This window comes from Drosophila elegans, unplaced genomic scaffold (assembly GCF_018152505.1).
Source record: "Drosophila elegans isolate 14027-0461.03 unplaced genomic scaffold, ASM1815250v1 contig_520, whole genome shotgun sequence".
Taxonomy (NCBI): domain Eukaryota; kingdom Metazoa; phylum Arthropoda; class Insecta; order Diptera; family Drosophilidae; genus Drosophila; species Drosophila elegans.
The window spans coordinates 1,399,684-1,419,875 of record NW_024545903.1 but is presented as its reverse complement, the minus strand read 5'-3'; the positions used below and the strand labels follow the sequence as shown (position 1 = coordinate 1,419,875).

The window sequence follows — 20,192 nt, the reverse complement described above, 5'->3', positions numbered from 1 at the left end:
TTACGGCTGCGTTTCAGAAAATTCAAAATTCATAGAATGCAAATGTTGGTTAAACAACATTTTGCCCGGCACACGACCGCGCTCCCAGGTCCAGTCGCATTTCCAGTGTTCGGTCGCAATCGCAGTCGCAGCTGAGGCACAAACAGAAACAACAACAGAAATAGAAATAGAAATAGAAATAGAAACAGAAACAGAAAGACCACACCGATTCAGGTCTCGACTGGGAAGCACAAGAGGAAAGGGGCGGTCAGCGAGAGCTTAAGTCAGGTTTTGTGAGTTGAATTTTAAGTAAAACTAACTTAAACGGCCTGCTCAGTCCAGGTTATGGCTTTAGAAATACCCAACCCAATACCGGGATTTACATTACACAGGGATTTGAAAGGGAATTTCCAGGTCAGAATTAATCTAATAATTAAAGAAAAGTTATTATACTAACGGCCTTCAAACGAAGATGCTTAAATAACTCAAAGTAAATACCCCAAAGTGAACTACAAAATCAATTTAAAAATTAAACTGAAACTTAAGGTATTGACTACAAATTACTATTTATTTGACACACCACAATGACTTACGAAAACCAGCGTATAACTTTTAAAAAGATTACATACCAGAATTGTATTCAAAATTTGTGAAGTTTTAACTTTTTACACATGTATTTACCAAATATAATTTATTATATGAAGTATGCTTTGTAAGACAATAATTTTCTTTGAAATTTGTTATTTTCTGAATTCTTTCTAGTACGTAACAGGATTTCATGAATTGCAAAAAATAGTCATTTTATAACTTAATAAAATACTATTTTAGGCAAGCTATGCTAATAAATTAATGGGGATCCTTATACGTCAAAGGAATTATTTGAAAATTGGGATGTTCACTGCAATTCTAGTCAGAATCCAGGTGGGGTCTCTCCGGTTTGCAGACCAACATCCATTTAACCTCTTGGCAAATCGGATCTTTGCATTAATATTCGAAACCGAGTTCCGAGTCGGGACTTATCTGCCTGGGGCTGCTTTAAAGCTTTAATTTTGGGGTCCAGCGAATGAATAAAATTTCCGATTGGGTGGTTTTCCCCCACATCCGTGTGCCTTTGTAAGAGTGTGCGTTTGTGTACATAATCACACACACTGGCTCTTGACGCATACGCACATTTAATGCAAATTTAAGCAGTTAGCAAGCAAGTAAAACCGTTATGTGTACACAGGGATATGAGGCTGCGCCTATGTGTGTTTGTATATAAATGCAAGTGTTTGTAAATGCATCGATGCTTATACATAATGCAGGCAATATAAATAATTGCAGTACATAGGCTGGCGAGTGTGTGTGCGTTGCATAACCGCATATGCTATATACGCAAATATCTGGTAGTGTGTATGCCTATATGTACATATGTATATATCGGCATCTGCATCTCTGGCTGGATGCACATTTCATTGCAATTGCATTAGTGTCGGGCCCTTTGTTCATTACAAAATGCAGACACACACACCACACACACACACAGGCCAAATAAAATAAATTTCCCACAAAACATTTACGCATTTGCCGAGCAAGATAAACAGCAACAGCAAACTCCCAGTGTAATCAATAAAATCGCTGGCATTTTCTGGATTTTTATACATGTTTAATTTATTTTCTCTTCTTCCGTGTCGCCAACGTCATCGTTCAAATTTTTTTTGGGGGGTTTCGCCTCCTAAAACAGAAATATCAATCGTCGAAAAACTTAGATCTAGGGAAAACTCACAATCGAAACTCAGGGGGTTTTCAGAATCAACATAGTTAATAATATAGTTTGCAAATGGAATTAAGGCATTCAGTATATTGCATATCAACAAAATCGAATCGGGCTCATTTAACTAATCCAAAAACAGAGAATAGGAGAAATCCTGACTTAACATAACATTGTACATATTTATTTATTTTTAATTTATTTAATTTAATCCTCGCTTTTTCGCTTATCGCTGCTTAAATAAAATTACGTAATTGTTGTTTTAGCATTAATTTTTGCTTGCTTGTTTATGTTTCCTTTTTTATACAATACATTTTATATCACAATAGAAAAAAGAATTAATTCGCAAATTCTTTTCAATCGTTATCTTCTCTTTTTGCTTGCTTACTTATAAATTAAACAATAAAAAATTTACAGAATTTTCTTTAACGTTTGTGTGTGTTTGTTTGTTTGTGTAAGTGTTTGGGTGAGTTTTTTGCTATTAAACAAGGTTGTTTTGTTTTTTGTTTTTTTTTTTATGTTTTTATAACTTGTGTTAATGGTTATTCTCCCCTCGTTTTCGTTATTTGACTAATTGTGGCTTGACAAAGTTTAATAACTAAGAATTAAATTTACGCATTTTCATTAAGTGTCTACTATTAACATTGTTTTTGCTTAAGTTTTCGTTACTCCTTTGTTTACGTTTTAATCAACTAAATTAAACGGCATAACTAACGACGCTGTACTAAACAAATTCGCAACGAACGACGAGAAGAAAACGTCGAGGCACAAAAACAAAAAAGATACAAACACAAAAGGGGAGCAAGAAAAATGCGATGGAGAGTGAGAAAAAAGAGCGGAGAGTCAAGTTTTAATTCCCCATACTCCCTCTCTTTTTAGCTTTGTTGTTGTATCGCTATTATGCTGCTGTTGTTGTTTTCTGTTGTTGCTGTGGCAATGGAGGACGCTGGCTTTTGTAGCCGAAGCGTGAATTAAAATAAACTATTTAAATTTATTTGCATCTGCTTAACTGCGGCCTGCATTGCACACACACACACATGTGTTGTGTGTGTAAATTTGCTGCCCACTCTCCTGCTCTCCCCCCTCCCACTGCTTATCGTGGGTCTCCATCGCCATGCACTTTGTTGCTGTCGGCCATAGCTGCAGTTGTTGTTGCCTGCTGTTTCTTTTTTTTATCGCTGCGTGCGTGTAAGCCGACGCCAGCGGCTGTCTCCCCTCTCGCTCTTGCCCCCTAGGAACAACAACACAACACAACGCAGCAGAGCGAGCTCCATGAACAGTGGTGTCTGGTATTCTGCAGAAAAATAGCTAGATTAAGCTGAAGTTTAGCTAAAGAGATATAACCTAGTATTTAAAAGATGAAATATCTTTTGCATGAAACGACATACATACTTATTGTACTGCAAAATAATATAATTTTTTATAGCTATTTAAAGCTCTTTCCAACCATAATAAAAGCCCTTTTTACACGAGCTGAATTTTCATGACTTTTCGTAAGTTTAGGTATTTTACAGTTTATGGGATCGGTTGTTTATGTATAAGTCGATATATACATATTACAGAAAATATTGTTTATGATTTCGATGTTGACTGCATCTTAGCAAAAAAAAAGCTTCAAATAAAAAATTCAGGTCGTGTAAGAAGATCTTTGGGGGTTCATTAATTAAAGTTTTTGTTTCTAAAAAACCATAAAATTGGGACCTGAACCTTGGATGGGGGACAAAACTCTAGTACATTTTTGCCAACAAAAAAAGAATTTATCTGAGTACAAGCTGAACTGCCAGCACTCTCCCCCTGTCGCCGTCTGTCCCTGTCTCTATTTCCCCAACTCCGCCCGCTCGCCTTGCTTTTTCTTGCGTGTGTTTGTGTGTGTGCCGCATTGTTTGCCGTGTTGTTTTGTGCCTCTCAGCTCGTTTTTCGAATCGTACGAAAAAAAAATGTAGTACAGCGTGTGGTATGGCAAACGAAAGCTATGAGTTCTCAGTGTATCTTGTCTGCTCAGCCTGCCCTCCCTTTCCCACTTGAAATCTATGGTTGGGAATTACTAGAGCCGCGAGCGGCCTCCTCCGCCGCACAGGCGTTGCAATCGTGGTGGACGCATCACCTGACCAGCCAGAGGCCCAAATTGAGCTTCTGCAGCTTGGGCAGCTTCATGATGATGTCGATGCCCTTGGAACTGAGTTGCGTGCAGCCGTAGAGATCGATGGTCTTGAGATTGGTCAGATCCTCGGCCAGCGTTTGCAGGCCCTTGTCCGTAATCCGGCTGCACTGTCCGATATTGAGGTTCTCCAACTCGTGGAGCGCCTTGGCGATCTTAAGCATTCCGTGATCGGTGATCTGGCACTGATTCAGCGACAGAGATCTTAGTCGGTAGAGTCCCTGGGCAATGTGCGTCAGTGCCTGATCGCTGATCTTGTCGCAGAAACTAACGTCCAGGGAGTTGATCCCGCTGCCGCCCTCCGTGAGGTAGGCCATTCCGATGTCCGAGATGTTGTCGCAGGAACGGAGGTTCAGTTGCTCCAGCTTTGGCATCCGGGCCAGGTGCTTCAGTCCGCTGTCCGTCACGGATACGCAGAAACTCAGGTTGATCGATTTCAACGAAGTCAGACCCTGGGCAATGTGACCAAGGGCCTCGTCACTCAGCCGCTGGCAGTCCTGCAGACCCAGATACTCCAGTTGCAGATTGCCCTCGGCCGTTTCGCGTGAGAAACCCGCCAGGTGACCAATGCCCTGGTCACTGATGTGCCAGCAGGATCGCAGATTCAGGTGCTTCAGCTTCTTCAGGCCCCACGCTATTAGCAGGAGTCCAGTGTTGGTGATGTTACAACAGCCGCCCAGTTCCAGGGTCTCCAGATTCCTTAGGTGCTGGGCAATCCGTCCCAGACTTGTGTCAGTGATCTGTTTGCAGAGGGAGAGGTCCAGGGTCTTTAGGTTTGGCAGATCCACGCTGAAGGCATGGCCCAGATTCATGTCGGCCACGTTGAAGCATCCGCTCAGGTTCAGCGAGGTCAGAGCCGGCACGCCCAGGACCAAATCCTTGAGCGAGCGGCGCAGCGAGAGGATCTGCACCTTCTTGATGCCCCTTTTGACCAGGCAGTTGAATAGACTCGGACTGGAGCGTTTCAGGTGCAACTTGGCCTCGACGCCCTTCCAAACGCTCTTGGCATACGCCGCATCCCGCCAGGCAGTACAAACCTGTGCCGCCCGGCCCAAATCCCGCACTGGAAGGTGCTCGAAGATCTGCTCGAGGAGTTCCGGGAACAGATTGCTGATATGGGTGCCCTCCACTGGTGGCGGACTCTCCGGCGAAGCGGGCCTGTGCGGTAGGTGGTGGTGATGATGATGGTGATGCTGTGCGTGGGCCGCTGCCGCTGCTGCCGCCGCAGCCGCTGCTGCGGCATGTTGCAAATACAAGGCCGGCGGCAGGGTCTGAAGCTGGTGGTGTGGCGGTCGGTGATGCAGGGCGTAGGGCGTGAAGCGCAGCAGGTGGTGATGCGTGGTGGTGGCCCCGGTTCGCGTTAGTCCGGGCAGCTCAGTCTGTTGATAGAGTTCATCCATGGCCCAGGTGGGCGCTCCACCTGGTCCGCCAACCGCTGCCGCTGCTCCGCCACTGGTGGCCGCTCCATTGCTGCCGGATCCGCCACAGTGGCTATTCAGATTGTTCAACACCGCCATTGTCTGGTGGTGGAATGGCAGCAGTTCCGTGTTGGTAGCCATGTCCTCCGCTTGGTTTTACACTTGGCTTATCTCTTGGCTACTACTTTGGATCTACTCGTTCTACGGAATTCCTATATACGGTGCATTTTACTGTTTTTATGCTTAGTTGAAGACTAGTAGTGTTCACTGTGGTTCACTCGCGCTGCACTTTAACTCGAGAGCACTGTGTCGGGTGGATAGTGGCAGTCCCAAGTCCCAGTAGGTCTCTTATTTATTCTGTGTTCTTGCGGTGCGGCCGAGACAGAAACGATGTGCGCGAACCGGACGACGACGAAAAACTCAACTCGAAACGCCGAGTCGCCTTGCTTTTAGCCTGAGTTGAGCGCACGGATACGCAGAGAGCGCGAGGGAGGATTATCTGAGCGTATTCAGCCATAAGGTTTCTTCGGAGCAGGTAGCCAAGTGCGCTTTCTCTCGCTTACTCTCTCGCCGTAATCTCTCTCTCTCTCCGCATCTGGCTGAATGCTGAGTCAACAGCGAGTTATAGCTAGTTTGGCTTGTGTAAGCTAGATTTACGATGTGGGTGGAAGGACATGCAGTCAGTTTTTGGTAACAAAAAAATTAGAAGCCAATACGGCTTTAAATTTAAATAATCTAATAAAGTTCTTTCTTAGTATTATTTTTAAATTATGAATAAAGTATCCTTTTTTGTTGTAAGCAACCGATTGTACACTGTCATGTGAACTGTTGAATTCCCCAACTTATAAATATGTACCTTTGCACATAAAATGGTAGTTGATATATTTAAAATAAAAGTTAGTATTGATGCCCAAACATTTGGGTATCGAATCGAATCCTAACTTTAGAGCAGGCATTAATTTAAGTCCCTGTAGTTCATTTGTTTTTGTTTATGTCTGTGGGGAAACCGTTTTGTCTATTCAGCATTTATTTATTTCTCTCGCGACATGTTTTCATTTATTTATTGTGCGCTCCCTTGGGTCCGTCTTGCCGTATAGAAAAAGCAACATTCATCTTTATTTTCAAACAGTTTTTAGTTTAGTCAGCTTGCTCATCACTGACTTGAGAGAATTGAATGTTAGATTGAGAGAGAGGGCGTAAAGCGATGAGAGCGAGAGCCAGCTACAGATACTAATGCTTGTTATAAGACCTGGCTTGGATTTATCTTTTGGTTTTGGACCCCAGCTCTGCTCCATGTTTCAGGTTATTCTTTACCCGTCGAGCCAAACTCAATGCCAAACTCCGACGCATTTGTTGTTTCTGCTGCCGCTGCATTCCGAAGTCGAGCAGGTACCTGTCTTCTCTCTCCTTGTCTTCCATCCCGCTCTGTCGCATCGGTGTGAGTGCGATCGCTGCTCGCTACCTGCGAACGCAACAACAACACAATCCCGGTTTCCAGGAAAATATTAACGATAACTCCAAAAAAGAAAAATACGTTGCCGCACACAGAAACAGATTGGGATGCACAAATCCAACGGATGGCACAACAATAGCGAACTGCCATTGTTATTGATACTAGGAAAGCCGTGCACTCTCTCTTGTGCATTTGCCCCTAAAAAAGGAAAACGCCGTCGTCTTTGCCTTCTAAAAAAATAAAAGAAAAGGGACAGGGACTAGGATCGAAATCGAGAAAAGGGCCTAGGATCTGGGAAAATCTGAGCTGCTACCTGACCCCAAACGCTCGCACCCGCACCCTCAAACACGCATACTGATATCAGCATCCTGGACTTGAAGAGGGATTGCTACACTGAGGAATAGTTGCCGAACACCGAACAAGTCAAGTACAGACAGTCTTGAAAAGTTTGAGTGATCCAAAATGTTGGAACATCAAGTTATTACTTTTATATAACGAAAGTATTACTATCAATATTTCTACAAATTGTAGATATTTTATAACCTTATATGAAATAAAAACGTTTTCTACTGTATACCTTTTATTTCCAGAGTTCCTTAAACTTGTATTACTATACTTTATAACTTGAATTTTAAGCAACTTCAAATTTCATATGCATTAAATGGCGTTAAATCCATGCTTTGGGTCCCTTCTACTGTTTCATAAGTACTTAACTATCTACAAAATTTTTTTTTTGTTATATAAGTTAAAAAGATGTAAATTCCCGTATTTTTGGGAATTTTATGTAAAAGCCTTGATTTTTCGCCTATAAATATAACTTTAATAAACTTTATATATCATATTTTGGATCCCTTCAGCAGTTAATGTGACTTCATAACTATTAAATAATTTTTGAAACATAAGAAGTATGGACACACTTTAAGTAAATTCATTTATTTTCCCCTGATGTCCATATTTAATCCTAAGAAACTAAGATAATTTAAAATTCAAATTAAAAATATAAAAAATAAAATATAAATAATTTTAACCTTACATCTTTCGATACAATTAAAAAAATGTTTAATTTTGCTCAGTTTAAAATTGGTACTACATACTGAATTCAAATTATCAAATTATATCAATTTTTCGCAGTGCATAGAAAAGAACCTACGTAGATTTCATGGGCCTCCTGCCGAGGACTCTAGCAGTCGTACAGTCATTATCCTGGCGGGCAGAAGGGCAAGGCGTGCGTCCCTCCTTGCCCTTCCTGCCCTCTCCCTTCCCCGTCGTCATCACAGTCCCTCTACCACCGCATCACAGTCCGCTTCCTCTACCTGTCAAACCGGTTTGGCCAAAAAGGGCCAATCTCCCTCTATCAGTCTTTTGGACGTGTCAAGGCGGCCATCGAAAATAAAAATAATCTCTTCGCTGGAACTCTGCATCGGCCACAGTCCTCCGTCTGCGACTGCGTCTCTGAAATATAGTGCGGCACATATAATAATCGATTGGTTTTCGGCTGGCTCTCCCTCGTCAGCTCGGATCTTCTTCTGGTTTTTTTTTGCGCGTTGCGTACTATGATCATGATCATTAAAGCTGCCGCTGGTTATGGTGGTGCTGGTGCTGGCAGAAGCACACAGGTAGAAGAAGCCAGCGGAAAAGGTGCAACACGCAGACGCAGTGCAAACGGCCCAAATGCAATCTCCGTGGGCAGATGAGGCAAAGGCAGTCGAGGCGCAGGGAAAAGGCCCACGCAGACAGTTCGATGTTTGGGCCAGCCCAGCGGATTCGATCTGCATAGCTACTTGTCTTATCTGCAGTCTGAAGATACACGATACCAGCCCAATCTGCATATGCATATCCGCGAATGGGCACATCTGCCAATTGATGTCTTAACTCCACATTTCCCCTAAATAATTGATTACGCTCAGAATTTTATTGCAGTCATGGTAATCAAATAAAGGTTTACAACTGACTTTAATACATGATATTAGGGTGACTAAAAAATTTCAAAAAAGGGTAGTGATATGTGCATAATAAATATGTACTACATAATAACCTTTATTGGAAAATGTAACAAATTTTAAAATGACTTCTATCCTTTATGAATTCTAGTTATTTTTTGGAAATCAATGTTATAGTTTGTGGGTATATAACTTTGAAATTTAAGAAAAATAGTACTAAGACAGTAATAGTACTTACAAAACCCATTTTTCTGTCCTTTACTTTTGAATTTGGTGTTAATTGATCTCTTTTTGTTACGGATACAAATCTAAATTTAAATTTTGATATAAGAGAACATCTGGCCCGCTGTGTAATCTTCATGTTGAGCTAAAGCTCAGCCAGCAGCAATTTTCATAACACAGAAGTAATAAGGACAAAGATCTCTGAGTACTCTTAGAGCATTCAATTTCACCAGCAAGATGCAGATTCGGATCCATCCAGATTGAGTCAGTTGCAAAAGTGTCAGCCAAGGGAGGGACTAACTATACAAAAGGCGCCGCCATCAAGTCCAATTGATGTTATCGCCAACTCTGACCAATTTGTGGCCTGCCCGCATCTCTTCCAACACACATCTCTTTTTTTCCTTCTAAAATCTTGAATAACCGAAGGGTGTGATCCAGTAGAAGGGAGTTGGCGGTGGGATTTTGGACACCGGCATCAGAAACGATGTCAAGCTGTGACAGATTTGTTTCAGTACATCATATAATTTGCCTTTGATCGCGCATCGAGCATATGTGATTTGTGAACACAAATATTGCCCTCATATCAAATAAACAGCTGGAATATGTACCAAAAAAAAAAAAGAATGATTAGGTATACCTTCGAAATTTATGCCTAGTCCTCCATTAGACGCAAAATATAAGACCCACAAGTTTTCAAATCTTACACTCACTATCCAATCTCGGATCTCGAAACCAAAATTTGAAGTCCACATTTCGACAAAACCAGTCATGATTTTCAGATCCCAGGGCGTGTCCTTTATCTTCAAGTGGATTCATATGAGAACAGGACATAAGCATTTATTGTGTCCTGTTGGGAATTAACACTTGTCCAGCTCTTGGAACGACTTCCTTGTTCACATTCACAAACTCTGTAAATTGAAACCGGATTGAGAGGTCATGAAGTAATCTCAAGGGTTGTCTCAAGTGAAAAGTTCCGCTACAGCTCAATGAGGTTTCCTGCGAAATATGAAAATATCCGTCAAGCGATCGAGGACCGTTACAGCAATAGAATCGGTCAGATCAGAAATAAAGTTTTACCAGGAAATTGAAATAAGTAGTTGAAATACTTAGTACCAAAGTGTTCAAAATGAATTATTTCCATTTTAGGAAATTCTTCTGAAAACAATTAAAAAGATCTTAAAAAATGAATTTCTTTAAAGACTTTAAGAAAACCAAAAGTATTCCACATATATGTAAAATGTTCCTTTATTGTTTATGTAATTTTAAATGCTATATGTATATATCTAGATATAGTATTTATATCGTAAGTAAATGTCAGTTATTATTTTTGCTTTTGAAAAAGTTCGTTTATGGCATTACGCACTAAAAATTAAATGTCCACTTCGATTTTGGGGTTCTGTTCGTTCTTAAAATTCGTTTACGCTATGACTTTAAAATACTCCCGTTACACAACTCTAGAAACTAGATGCTAATTATTAAAACCCAGACCCAACTATGCTTTTTCTATATGTATATGGCTACGGAAGGGCAGTTCAACTGAAGCAAGTTGGTTTCGATATTAGGATTAGGAGTATGTCGTATATATATAATATATATATGTACATGCCGAACCGATCTGGGGCGGCTAGCAAGGAAGTGGATTTGTGTGAGTGTATGCTAAAGCATATTTTGATTTGATTTGATACATGCGCGGTTCTCTAGGTGCTATATGGTCTCTATATAGGTAAATGTAATGCATATGTGTTTAGTATTGTTTAAACGATTCGTTGACTCTAGTCCACATGGATAATTCGTATTTCCACAGCTATCTACTCGGCCCGAAACACTTTTCTCCACCTTTCCCGATTCAACTCACGATCCGGGGTTTTGAAAAAAAGTGTTTTCGGCCTCTTCGGCTAGCCGAACTCTCTGAGCGTTTCTCTTCTCTTCTCCGCTTCTATTCGATTCGATTTGATTTGATGATATATTCATTTTGCATTCTAATGTGGTACGTGCCTAAGTTCTAAATTATGCTATATTCTCTCCCATAAAACCCTCGTCTGCGTGGGGACTTACAACAAACAACAGCTCGTTGCTCGAACAGAATGAACAAAAAACGCGACTCCAAATCAGAAAACCATAAATATAAAAAAATTATTAAAATACTATAATGTATAATGGGGTTATATCACAGGTACATTTTAGACTTTTTTCAAAATGCAAGATTGTAGAAAACATTGTGTCATGGAGGGATCTGCACAGGGACAGGACAACGGAACGGACAACTGGGATTTGTTCTGTTGGCCGTGTGCAGCTCCTCAACTCGTCTAAATGCTATGTAAGTAGTTGTGTAGTGTGTCGTTTAGTATGTATACATATATATATATATAGATATATTCACTGGGTCAATGAAGTATATTATTCCTTGTTATAGAAAAGCACTAACCATTAAACATTGCAACTGCCGTTTCACTTGTCCCCCAAACTCTACTCCACTCCACTCCACTCCTCACAAGTCTGAGTCGGAGACAAATGCTCGATTGTGATCGTAGATATGAAAGAGTTTTGCATACAAGTATATCGTAATCAGTATCGTTATTGTATTGCTATCAAGCCTATGACTAGGATCGATTTGAAAGCCAAAACCCAAAACATGCTGTACAAATGTGTGTACTTTGGTTCTAACTACATACGTTGTAAGTCACCTTTCTTTTTTTTTTTCTGTGTACTTGCTATGGCCTGATCTGATTTATCTTCCTCTATAAGTTCCTTTGAGTACGTATTTTAATGAAGTTCTGCTGGGACACAGATCCCTGCTATTTAGTAATTACTGTCTCCCCGCGTTTATGAAGCAATATCTATCGTACAGCACTCGCGTCGTCTCTTAAGTACAAATCTATTCGTTTTCCATTGGGGGGAACACTGTTGTGGTGCATGGTTGGGGGAGCACTGTGCCTGTCTATGAGTATCTACGCTGGTAGATGTGATAATGGAAAATTCGTAATTGCTAAAGCTGCACAATGCCCCCATGATTGTGACAAGTGTGTTATGGTTGTGTATTCGAGTGTAATACCCAAGAATCCACTACAACATATTTACCCCATCCCTTTTTTTGATCTCTGAATTTTCAAAATACAATTTGAATAGTAAAATGGCAAGTATGTGTTGTAGTGAACTCAAGGCATCAGTCATCCGAGTTCGATAGTTGATGCAGAAACTTTGAGTTGACCCAGTCACCAGACTGTTTACAAGTTCGATATGAATGATGGGTTAGACTAGATGCTATCTTTAATACTAATCCACCCACAGTTGGGGAGGTCCGCAGACTTCTTCCTTAGGTGTTCCTAGCAGTCAGTTGACGGGGCGCCGGTTCGCCCGCCTCAGCGTACAGGCATGATCCCTCGCTGCAGGAGCAGGTGTCGCCCTCGCGGGAACTGTTGCAGCAGTCACTCGTGTACTGGCGATGCTCGTACTCCGCCAGCATGTTCTCGTTCTCGCTCTCCAGGCACGGCTGCACCACCGGTGGTCGTCGTCGGCCGTGGTGGCCACCGCGCTGTTTGCCGCTGCTGCCGGTGCCATGATCCTCCAGCTGCAGCTGCCGCTTGTGACCCTGCGAGGTCCTCGAGTGATCCGAGCACTCGGAGGAGCACTGGTAGATCTGGTGGCTGGAGGTGGTCGGGTGCATCGGATGGCTGTTGGGCAGCACCGGCTGGTACCAGCCCTCGGGCACGGGAACTGGCGGTGGGGGCTGCATGGGTGACGGCGTGGCCAAAGCATCGCAGCTGTTGCAGGCGCGGCTCTGGGCACATCGCGCTGCATTCAATCCAGCCTGGTACTCGCTGGTCGCATGTCGCTGGGTGGCAAATGGCAGGTGGTTGGGTGGCACTCCACCGCCCGGAGTCGCGGTGGCAAAGTAGGCCGGCAGCTGCGGCGGATGCTGGCTGGTGGGCGTAATCTGGTAGCGGTTCTGGGTGCCGCCAGCCACCGCCGACAGCGGATTGCTGTACACGTTCTCCGGGGGACAGGCGACGGCGTATTGCGGTGAGACACCCCAGGCCGAAAAGCCGCCCGAGGAACTGCTGTGTATGGAGGCGTTTAAAATGCTGCAAGGAAATGAAAGTGTTAACCCAATTCGATACTTGTGCATATATCGATTCCCAGCACTTTAATTAATGTGTGCTTTATATAGATAATCAAGCAAAGAAAATTCAATATATTCGAACGTTATTTTTCTGCCATAGGAAAGATAGGTCTTAATTATCATAGTTTCATTAAATGAATAAATACAATTTTTAATTTTTTTGGACACAGTTTGCGTTGCATTAGAATGATCGAGCAAACTTATCATTTTGGTATACCTTAAAGATAACTACATATACTATACATGTTAGTATAAAAAGGTTTTTAAGTTTTATAAAAATGCTTCTACGACAAGTTTAACTGGTCTTTAACTTTTTCGGACGGATAGGACAGGGGCACGAAAAACCGGGCCATAGTAATAAACATTATTACACATGGATGCCGGAGTTAACATAATCTATACAGCACTCTTCTTCCTTCCAATTTTTTTTTTTAATTTAATAAAGGTAAAACAAAATCAGAATTACCCTTTTTAAATGACAAAAAATAAGAAAAAGGCATTCATAATTTCTTTCCAAATTTCAATTCCAAAAAAATTTTAATTTCCAAAAAAAAAAGAGAATTTCATTTAATTATTTTAGGAAATAATAATGGACTCTTACCTTTGGTTTGTGGAAATGCCTGATCCAGCGCTTTTGGAGCTCTTCCGCGATGATTCCGGGGATCCCTGTGCATATCCGTAGGTTGAGGGTGGCGGTGGATGCTCTGGCGGCGGAGGTAGGAACTCAGACCAATTGATTGGCTCAACCGGATATTGGAGATAGTTTGATTTTACAACAGGAACCGCTGGTGCCTGGCCGGCAAAAGCATCCGAATAGGGCGAATGAGTTCCCGAATCCTTGTCGGCACTCAAAGATGTCGCCTTAGTGCAGGTCTCACTCGAGGAGGTTCCAATGATCATGGTGGTGGCATAGGGCGTGGGATTATCGGGGCTCTGCAAGAACATATAGGGTAAGCATATGTATTTTAAGGAACATAGCACATCGATCTTACCTTGCGACAGTTGTAGAAGGTGGTCAGATTACGGGTGTCCACTTCGGCATAGTCGGTTCCCCCATCGGAATTATTGTAGTTCGACTGACTGCTGTTCACATGGGACAAAAGTTTCGATTCACTTAGTCCCGAATCCTTGTCAGTATCTGCAGTTCGCCAGCCACGATTATGGTCTATCCACAGGCTTTCCTTGCTATTGATGTTTAGTGCTGTTATTTCGTTGTCGCTGACCACTAAAAAAAAGAATAATAGAAATGTTTAGAAAATGATTATTAAGTCTACTTAACAATGAACATGATACATTTATAAAAATACCTTTCTAGGTTTGGTTTACAAAAGTTTGCATGCACTACAAGTTAGCTCAATTGAACACTTACCACTTAGGTGACCCAGCTCCTTGGTCATTTGATGCTTCCTCTTAAAGTAGACCATGGAAATAGCTGCCGAAATGACAAGGACAAGGAGGACAATGCAGACCAACACCATAAGCCAGGGGCCAGATAGGTAGTCAGTCGTTTTTCTATGAGTGGTGGGATTAATGTCGCCGGTGGGTAAATTTCCATTGCCATGGTAGGTTAGATCCTGGCCCTCGTGACGCCCATCATGAGTGCCACTGGGATGGGCCCTTGGTGGATGAACGTGATGAGTGGGGTCCATGAAGAGCGATATCTGTGGGTTTGAAGCGGTATTTAGAAAGAGCCAAAGGCCAAGAAGTAGTGCTTTAACTCACCGGTTTGGAGTAGGGTCCATCTCCTGCTTTGGTAAAGGAGTTCAGTCGCACACTGTACACAGCTCCAGTGGTTAGGTTGTTCAGGAGCACAGACGTGGTGGTGGCATTGAGCGTCATATTGGCGAGAACCTTCATGGTGTTCCCGGCACTGACCTCGATCTTGTAGCCATACAGATTGCCATTGTGGTGCTGGGCGGGTGGCGGAGTCCAACGGACCCATCCGGCAGTTTGGTTATACATGCCAATCTGTATGTTGTCTGGTGGTGCGGACGGAACTACAAAAGGGAGTACGTAGGAATAAATAAATGGTGTGTTTAACACTTCTTTAGGCTTCCTCGTTCTCACCATCTTCATAGGTAAGGGCCGTCTTGGAGTTACTGGGCTGTCCTTCAATGGTCTCAAAGAAAGGTGTTAGGAAAAACTCATACTTGGTGTACTTTTTTAGGTTTCCCACTACATAGGAATCTGTAGAGATATCCATAACCGTGATCGAGTGGTACTGTGGTGATGGCAAGCTGGCATCCTTATAGTGTATACGTAGTCCCTGATAAATAAGTTTAATAAAAGGTAATATCAAGTCGTGTTTGCTATTGTATATTAATTAAAAATCATACCTCTACATATTTCTCATCCGCGCTCACATGCAGCATCCAATCCAAACGAACGGCGCTGGCATTAATAGCCGATACGTCTATCAGCTCTACCGACTGTTCAAACAGAAAATCGAGTTAGTGAAATTCACTTTAAGTCCGCATGATATGCTTACCTTTCCAGTAAGTAAAGTTCGAGCTGCTGACAAATCATTCGCAGATGCAGCATCGAAGTCATCTTCAATTGTTTTAATGACATTCGATAAGCCAGACGGCACAGATATACCCTGAGTATTCTCTGCTCTAACTAGGAAGACGTATGAAGTGCCAGGACTGAGATCTGAGATCTGTAACAAAATCAAAGAAAAAGTTGGCCAACAGGAAATTCAATTTTTTATAGCTTATCTTACAGTGACTTGAGTGTCGCCTACTCGATGGGCAGCCACAATCCAACCAGTTTCGGCATCTGGACTAAAGTACTCCACGGTGTATCTGAAATAAAAAATCAAATTTAATGATGATCTCATTGAATGGGTGTGCCGCCTAAACGTACCCAATGATCGGTCCCACAGCGCCAGTTTTCTCTTGGCTTTTGGCCCAACGCAGACTAATGCTGGTGCGGCTGACATTCAGGACTTTGGGTGTGCCAGGCGGAGCAGGATAAGTACTAGGATCTGCTGCCCGATGAAGAGATGTTGAGCCAGTTTTGTCGACCTATAAGAGCAAATATTGCTTTGGTTAGAAGGTTTTTTCCGTAGGGAATCATTATTAAACACACCGTTAAAGTTGCTGCCCAGGAAGTCTCTCCTCGTTCCCCAGATGCAGTACAGGTGTAGGTGCCAGAGTCACTTAGTTGAAGATCTAAAAGAAGAATCATATAAGCATGGAAACACACAACTTTTGTCAGTGTAAACATACCATCAACTCTCAATGAGCTGCCTTGGATAATACTGTAACGATTGCCCGTTTGAACGGCATGTCCATTATGGAACCATTTAATACGAGGACTGGGATTACCGGTGGCGCGACAGGGTAAAGTAGCCACCGATCCTTTGGGAAGTGTCTGATTGGCAGGCCCTATTTGGATAATGGGAGGGGGACGCTCGTCCACCGAGCTGACCTGCAGGAAAACCCGCACCGTGGAGGAATCCACAACGCTAAAAGCGGAGCACACATAGAAGCCTTCATCCTCCTGCCTCACATCCGTGATCTGTAGGGTTCCATCGGCAGCCACATGCTGTCTACCGTGGGAGCTGTTTGGAAACATTAGCGTTGACACTCCCTCCTTCGTCCAGAAAACAGAGGGTGGTGGGTTCCCGGAAGCCATGCAAGGCAGCTGGACAACGCCATTTAGGCCCACTTTCTTGTTACTGGGTCGCTTGGTGAAGTTGGGAGGAGCTTTTGAGGAAAGAACATTACAAAGATTACAATGTGTGATACATTTAGAACAGGCTTTAAGCTTACCATGCACTGTGAGCGAAGCTCTGGCGCTAATCTGACCCACATTGTTGTGTGCCTCGCAGACGTAGGTGCCCTCGTCGGTGGGTGTGATGCTGGAGATTTCCAAACTCTTGCCATCGTGGAGGATTCGAGCCCTGGACACCGGAATATTGCCCTCCTCTTTTTTCCACAGCACTTTCGGCGGCGGATCACCGCCCACGGAGCAGTGGAAAGTGGCAGTCTGTCCGTAGAACATCACCTGATCCTTTGGCTCCTTCATGAAATAGGGCTTGACCTGGACAATCAGCTTGGCATAGCTAGACTCGCGAGTGCCCACCAGATTCTGGGCAATGCACTTGTAGTTGCCCTCGTCAATGGGCTCCACATTGCTGATGAGCAGGTTGCCACCATCAACGATTCGCACGCGGGAGCTGGCGCCAAAAGACATGGCTTTCAAATCGTCCAAGGGAACGCCATCCTAGGAGCACACAAAAACGGGTTAAGCCACTGAAATTCGACTGATTTTCGAGTCTAGTTTTGAAAAACCCACCTTCATCCAAATGAGCGTTGGCTCTGGAATGCCTTTGGGCGGCCCACACTCCAGCAGAGCCGTCTCGCCTTTGGCCACTCGCGTGTCTTTGGGCTCCACGCGAAAATCGTCGCGCAAAACTGGCAATGTAAAAAACGAAACATAAAATAATCAGAGACAAAGCTTTGGCGTGTGGGCAGACATGTTGCAGACTGGAGTTGCGGACTAACTTACCAGCAATCTGGAGCGAGGCATGGCGACTAACGGCCTGGCCCACTCGGTTCTTGGCCACGCACCAGTACTCCCCGCCGTCCTGCTCCTTTTTGCCCTGCATCGTCCTGTAGAAGAAGAGGGCGCCGTCCTTGAATTGGACGCGGTGTGATTTCTTTTCGTTGGTGCTGACGGGCTCGCCATCCTAAAAATGGGAGGGGAAAAGTGGCAAATTGAGTTACGATTCGGCAAGGTTTTGTATGCTACACTGAAAAAAACTTAACTTGGCTATCTAAGATAATAGCAATATAAATTAAAGTGTTAACACTATTTTGTATGGTATTACTAAGAATATTTGATAAAATAAATACATTTGAAAAGTACTTATTCGTGGATTGTTTAGTGGTCAAAGGGCTTTTCCAACATATTTGATTAGAAATTAAAATAATACTGCAGACTTTTTACAAACAGAACAGTGTACAAAAAATAAAATGATATTTTTTAAGCCCTTGCACATAAAGAGTATGTTTCTAGAGATACATATGTTTTATAATGTTTTTCTTTACTAACAATCTAAAAATAAAATGTCAAAAAAAAACTAAGTTATTTTATTGTCCGGCTAGAAACACAAACTGTGTTCCATGAAAAAAAATGATATGCAGAAGTTACTAATACTGTTCTTTTTTACAAAAGGGTTATCTTTATTACCACATTTCTTATAGCTCGATAAGTTCGCTTTAATTTAATTAAAACTAAAGTAGAACTAATCTATCTCAAAATCTCTAAAAGTCAAACAAAAAAGAAAGAAATGTTGATAAGATATGTATATTGAGCAATTCAATAAGCATTTTAATTAGGGTGTAGAAAGTTTATAGATATTGACATAAGTTAAATGAAAAATAAACAGCAACAAGCCAGGCTTATTAGGATGTTATAAAAAAAAAATTATATGCTTTTTAACTTGTTACGACATTTAATTTAAACAAATCTTGATAAAAAATTTGACGTTAAAATTGTTTTTTGTAGTTATGGTTTCTGCCAACTGAAGGTATGCTATGGAAATTTTTAGTAACTATTGGATATGGCCCATTTTTATTTTAATTTGATATTTAGCTTATTTGTTTTCTGTGTAAATTAATGGCTAGTGTGTTTGGAGTGAGATGAGTATAATTTTGCGGGTACCTTAAACCACTCGATGGTGGGTTCCGGCTTGCCCTCCACTTTGCAGTTGAGTGTGGCGGGTTCATTCTTCTTGACGACCAGGTCCGTGGGATGCTCGATGATGCGCGGCGATTGGTACTGGCCTGCAAGGGGTTAAATGGGTGGGGGATGTGGATTAGCCAATTGGTCGGGGACCGAGTTCCCCAAATGGGAATGGGCAGCATTACCTCTGACAGCTGGCAGGCCACTGCTGGCCACCAGGAGGAGTAGCAGCCACGGCAGGAGCAGCATCCTGCTGCTCCGGCTGCGACAAGGGTTAATAGTGGTGCTCGTGCTCCAGGCGATGGCGTTGTGTTTTTCGGGACGCATGGGATGTATTTTATGGTGGTGCTGTGGCAATGACTCTACAGATGACCCAAAACAGCGGCGATCATTGTGGCCTTGGTTGGTTTTTCTTTTTTGGTTTTTGATCCTAGGATGGGTTATGGGATATGGGTTAACGAAATGTGGGCAGCTGTTAGGATGATGGCTGGTTAGGCGTGGCAGCAGTATAGCTGGGCCTAGCCCCGGTGGACTTTTCGGGGTTTACTTGGCTTTTATCTGTCCAAAATTCCAAATTATTTCTCGCCTGCTCCACTTACGGTTGCATTTCCATGCGATAAGCACTCACACACACACACACACACACACTCGCACACACGCACACACCCACATACGTCTATGCTGGTTTTCCATTAATTTTATTTCCGTATTTATCTCTCTTTGTGTTTATCTCCCATTCGAAATGCGACGACCAGCCCCGAAAATTTACAATCCAAATTCTGATTTGGAGTTTGATTTCACGTTCTCACACTTTCTTTATAACGCTTTTTATTTCGATTATAGTTTTTTGATTGTTTTAGTTTTTTTCGGAGGTTTTCGGGCTTCTTATTAATCAGACGCGCAGTGTAAGTTTTGTTGGTATTTATTCGTCGATTGCTCGCTTTTCGGGGTTGTTTTCTTCTCAGCAGCTCTCGCGCACATTTTCCACATTTCCCGAACGAAATTTCTTTTTGGTAAAATTACAAGAACAAGAACCAACTGCCGCTCCCCCTCTCACTCTCACTCGCACTGGCACTCACTCCCTCTCGCTCGCGCGGCCTGCCGTTCCTGGGACTTCCCCCCCGTTCCGCTTGTTGTTGTATCTATAACAGTGTGTTGTATCTATAACTCCTTGTAATATTTGCTTTACATCCGCAGCTGCACTTTGTAAACCCCGAAAAATTGAGCTCTATTTCGAAAACCAGGTGCGCGGTTTAATCACAATTACTTGGGGCCTAAACTTACTCGAATTTAGCTTCAGCAAATTAACTATTTTCCTGCAATTTAAGTGCGATTCGGGCGCAGTGAAAACTCACAATTGGACGTGGGTCGTGTCTGAGGAAATCTGAGAGCGCAACGGGCGGAATCGGAATGTAATGGCCAGTGCAGGGCGCAGCGGAACGGAGTGGGAGAGTGGAA

General features: G+C 42.8%; 2 protein-coding genes across 2 annotated transcripts; both read right to left on the bottom strand.

The window, feature by feature from the left end:
- Positions 1-1,602: 1,602 nt before the first annotated feature.
- LOC108137550 (F-box/LRR-repeat protein 14) lies at positions 1,603-5,713 on the bottom strand. The gene has a single exon (XM_017259276.2). The coding sequence runs from the start codon at positions 5,444-5,446 to the stop codon at positions 3,830-3,832; it is 1,617 nt and encodes a 538-aa protein (XP_017114765.1). The 5' UTR covers positions 5,447-5,713; the 3' UTR covers positions 1,603-3,829.
- Positions 5,714-10,140: 4,427 nt separating this feature from the next.
- On the bottom strand, positions 10,141-20,118 carry LOC108137552 (protein sax-3). The gene is made up of 18 exons (XM_017259277.2): positions 20,019-20,118; positions 18,920-19,164; positions 18,714-18,835; positions 17,556-17,736; positions 17,343-17,461; positions 16,817-17,270; positions 16,271-16,750; positions 16,131-16,213; positions 15,906-16,066; positions 15,763-15,844; positions 15,529-15,699; positions 15,377-15,469; positions 15,108-15,306; positions 14,763-15,037; positions 14,410-14,701; positions 14,033-14,265; positions 13,642-13,973; positions 10,141-13,002 (listed from the first exon to the last, which is right to left on the bottom strand). The coding sequence occupies exons 2-18, from the start codon at positions 19,059-19,061 to the stop codon at positions 12,234-12,236; spliced, it is 4,188 nt and encodes a 1,395-aa protein (XP_017114766.1). The 5' UTR covers positions 19,062-19,164; positions 20,019-20,118; the 3' UTR covers positions 10,141-12,233.
- Between the last annotated feature and the right edge of the window lie 74 nt (positions 20,119-20,192).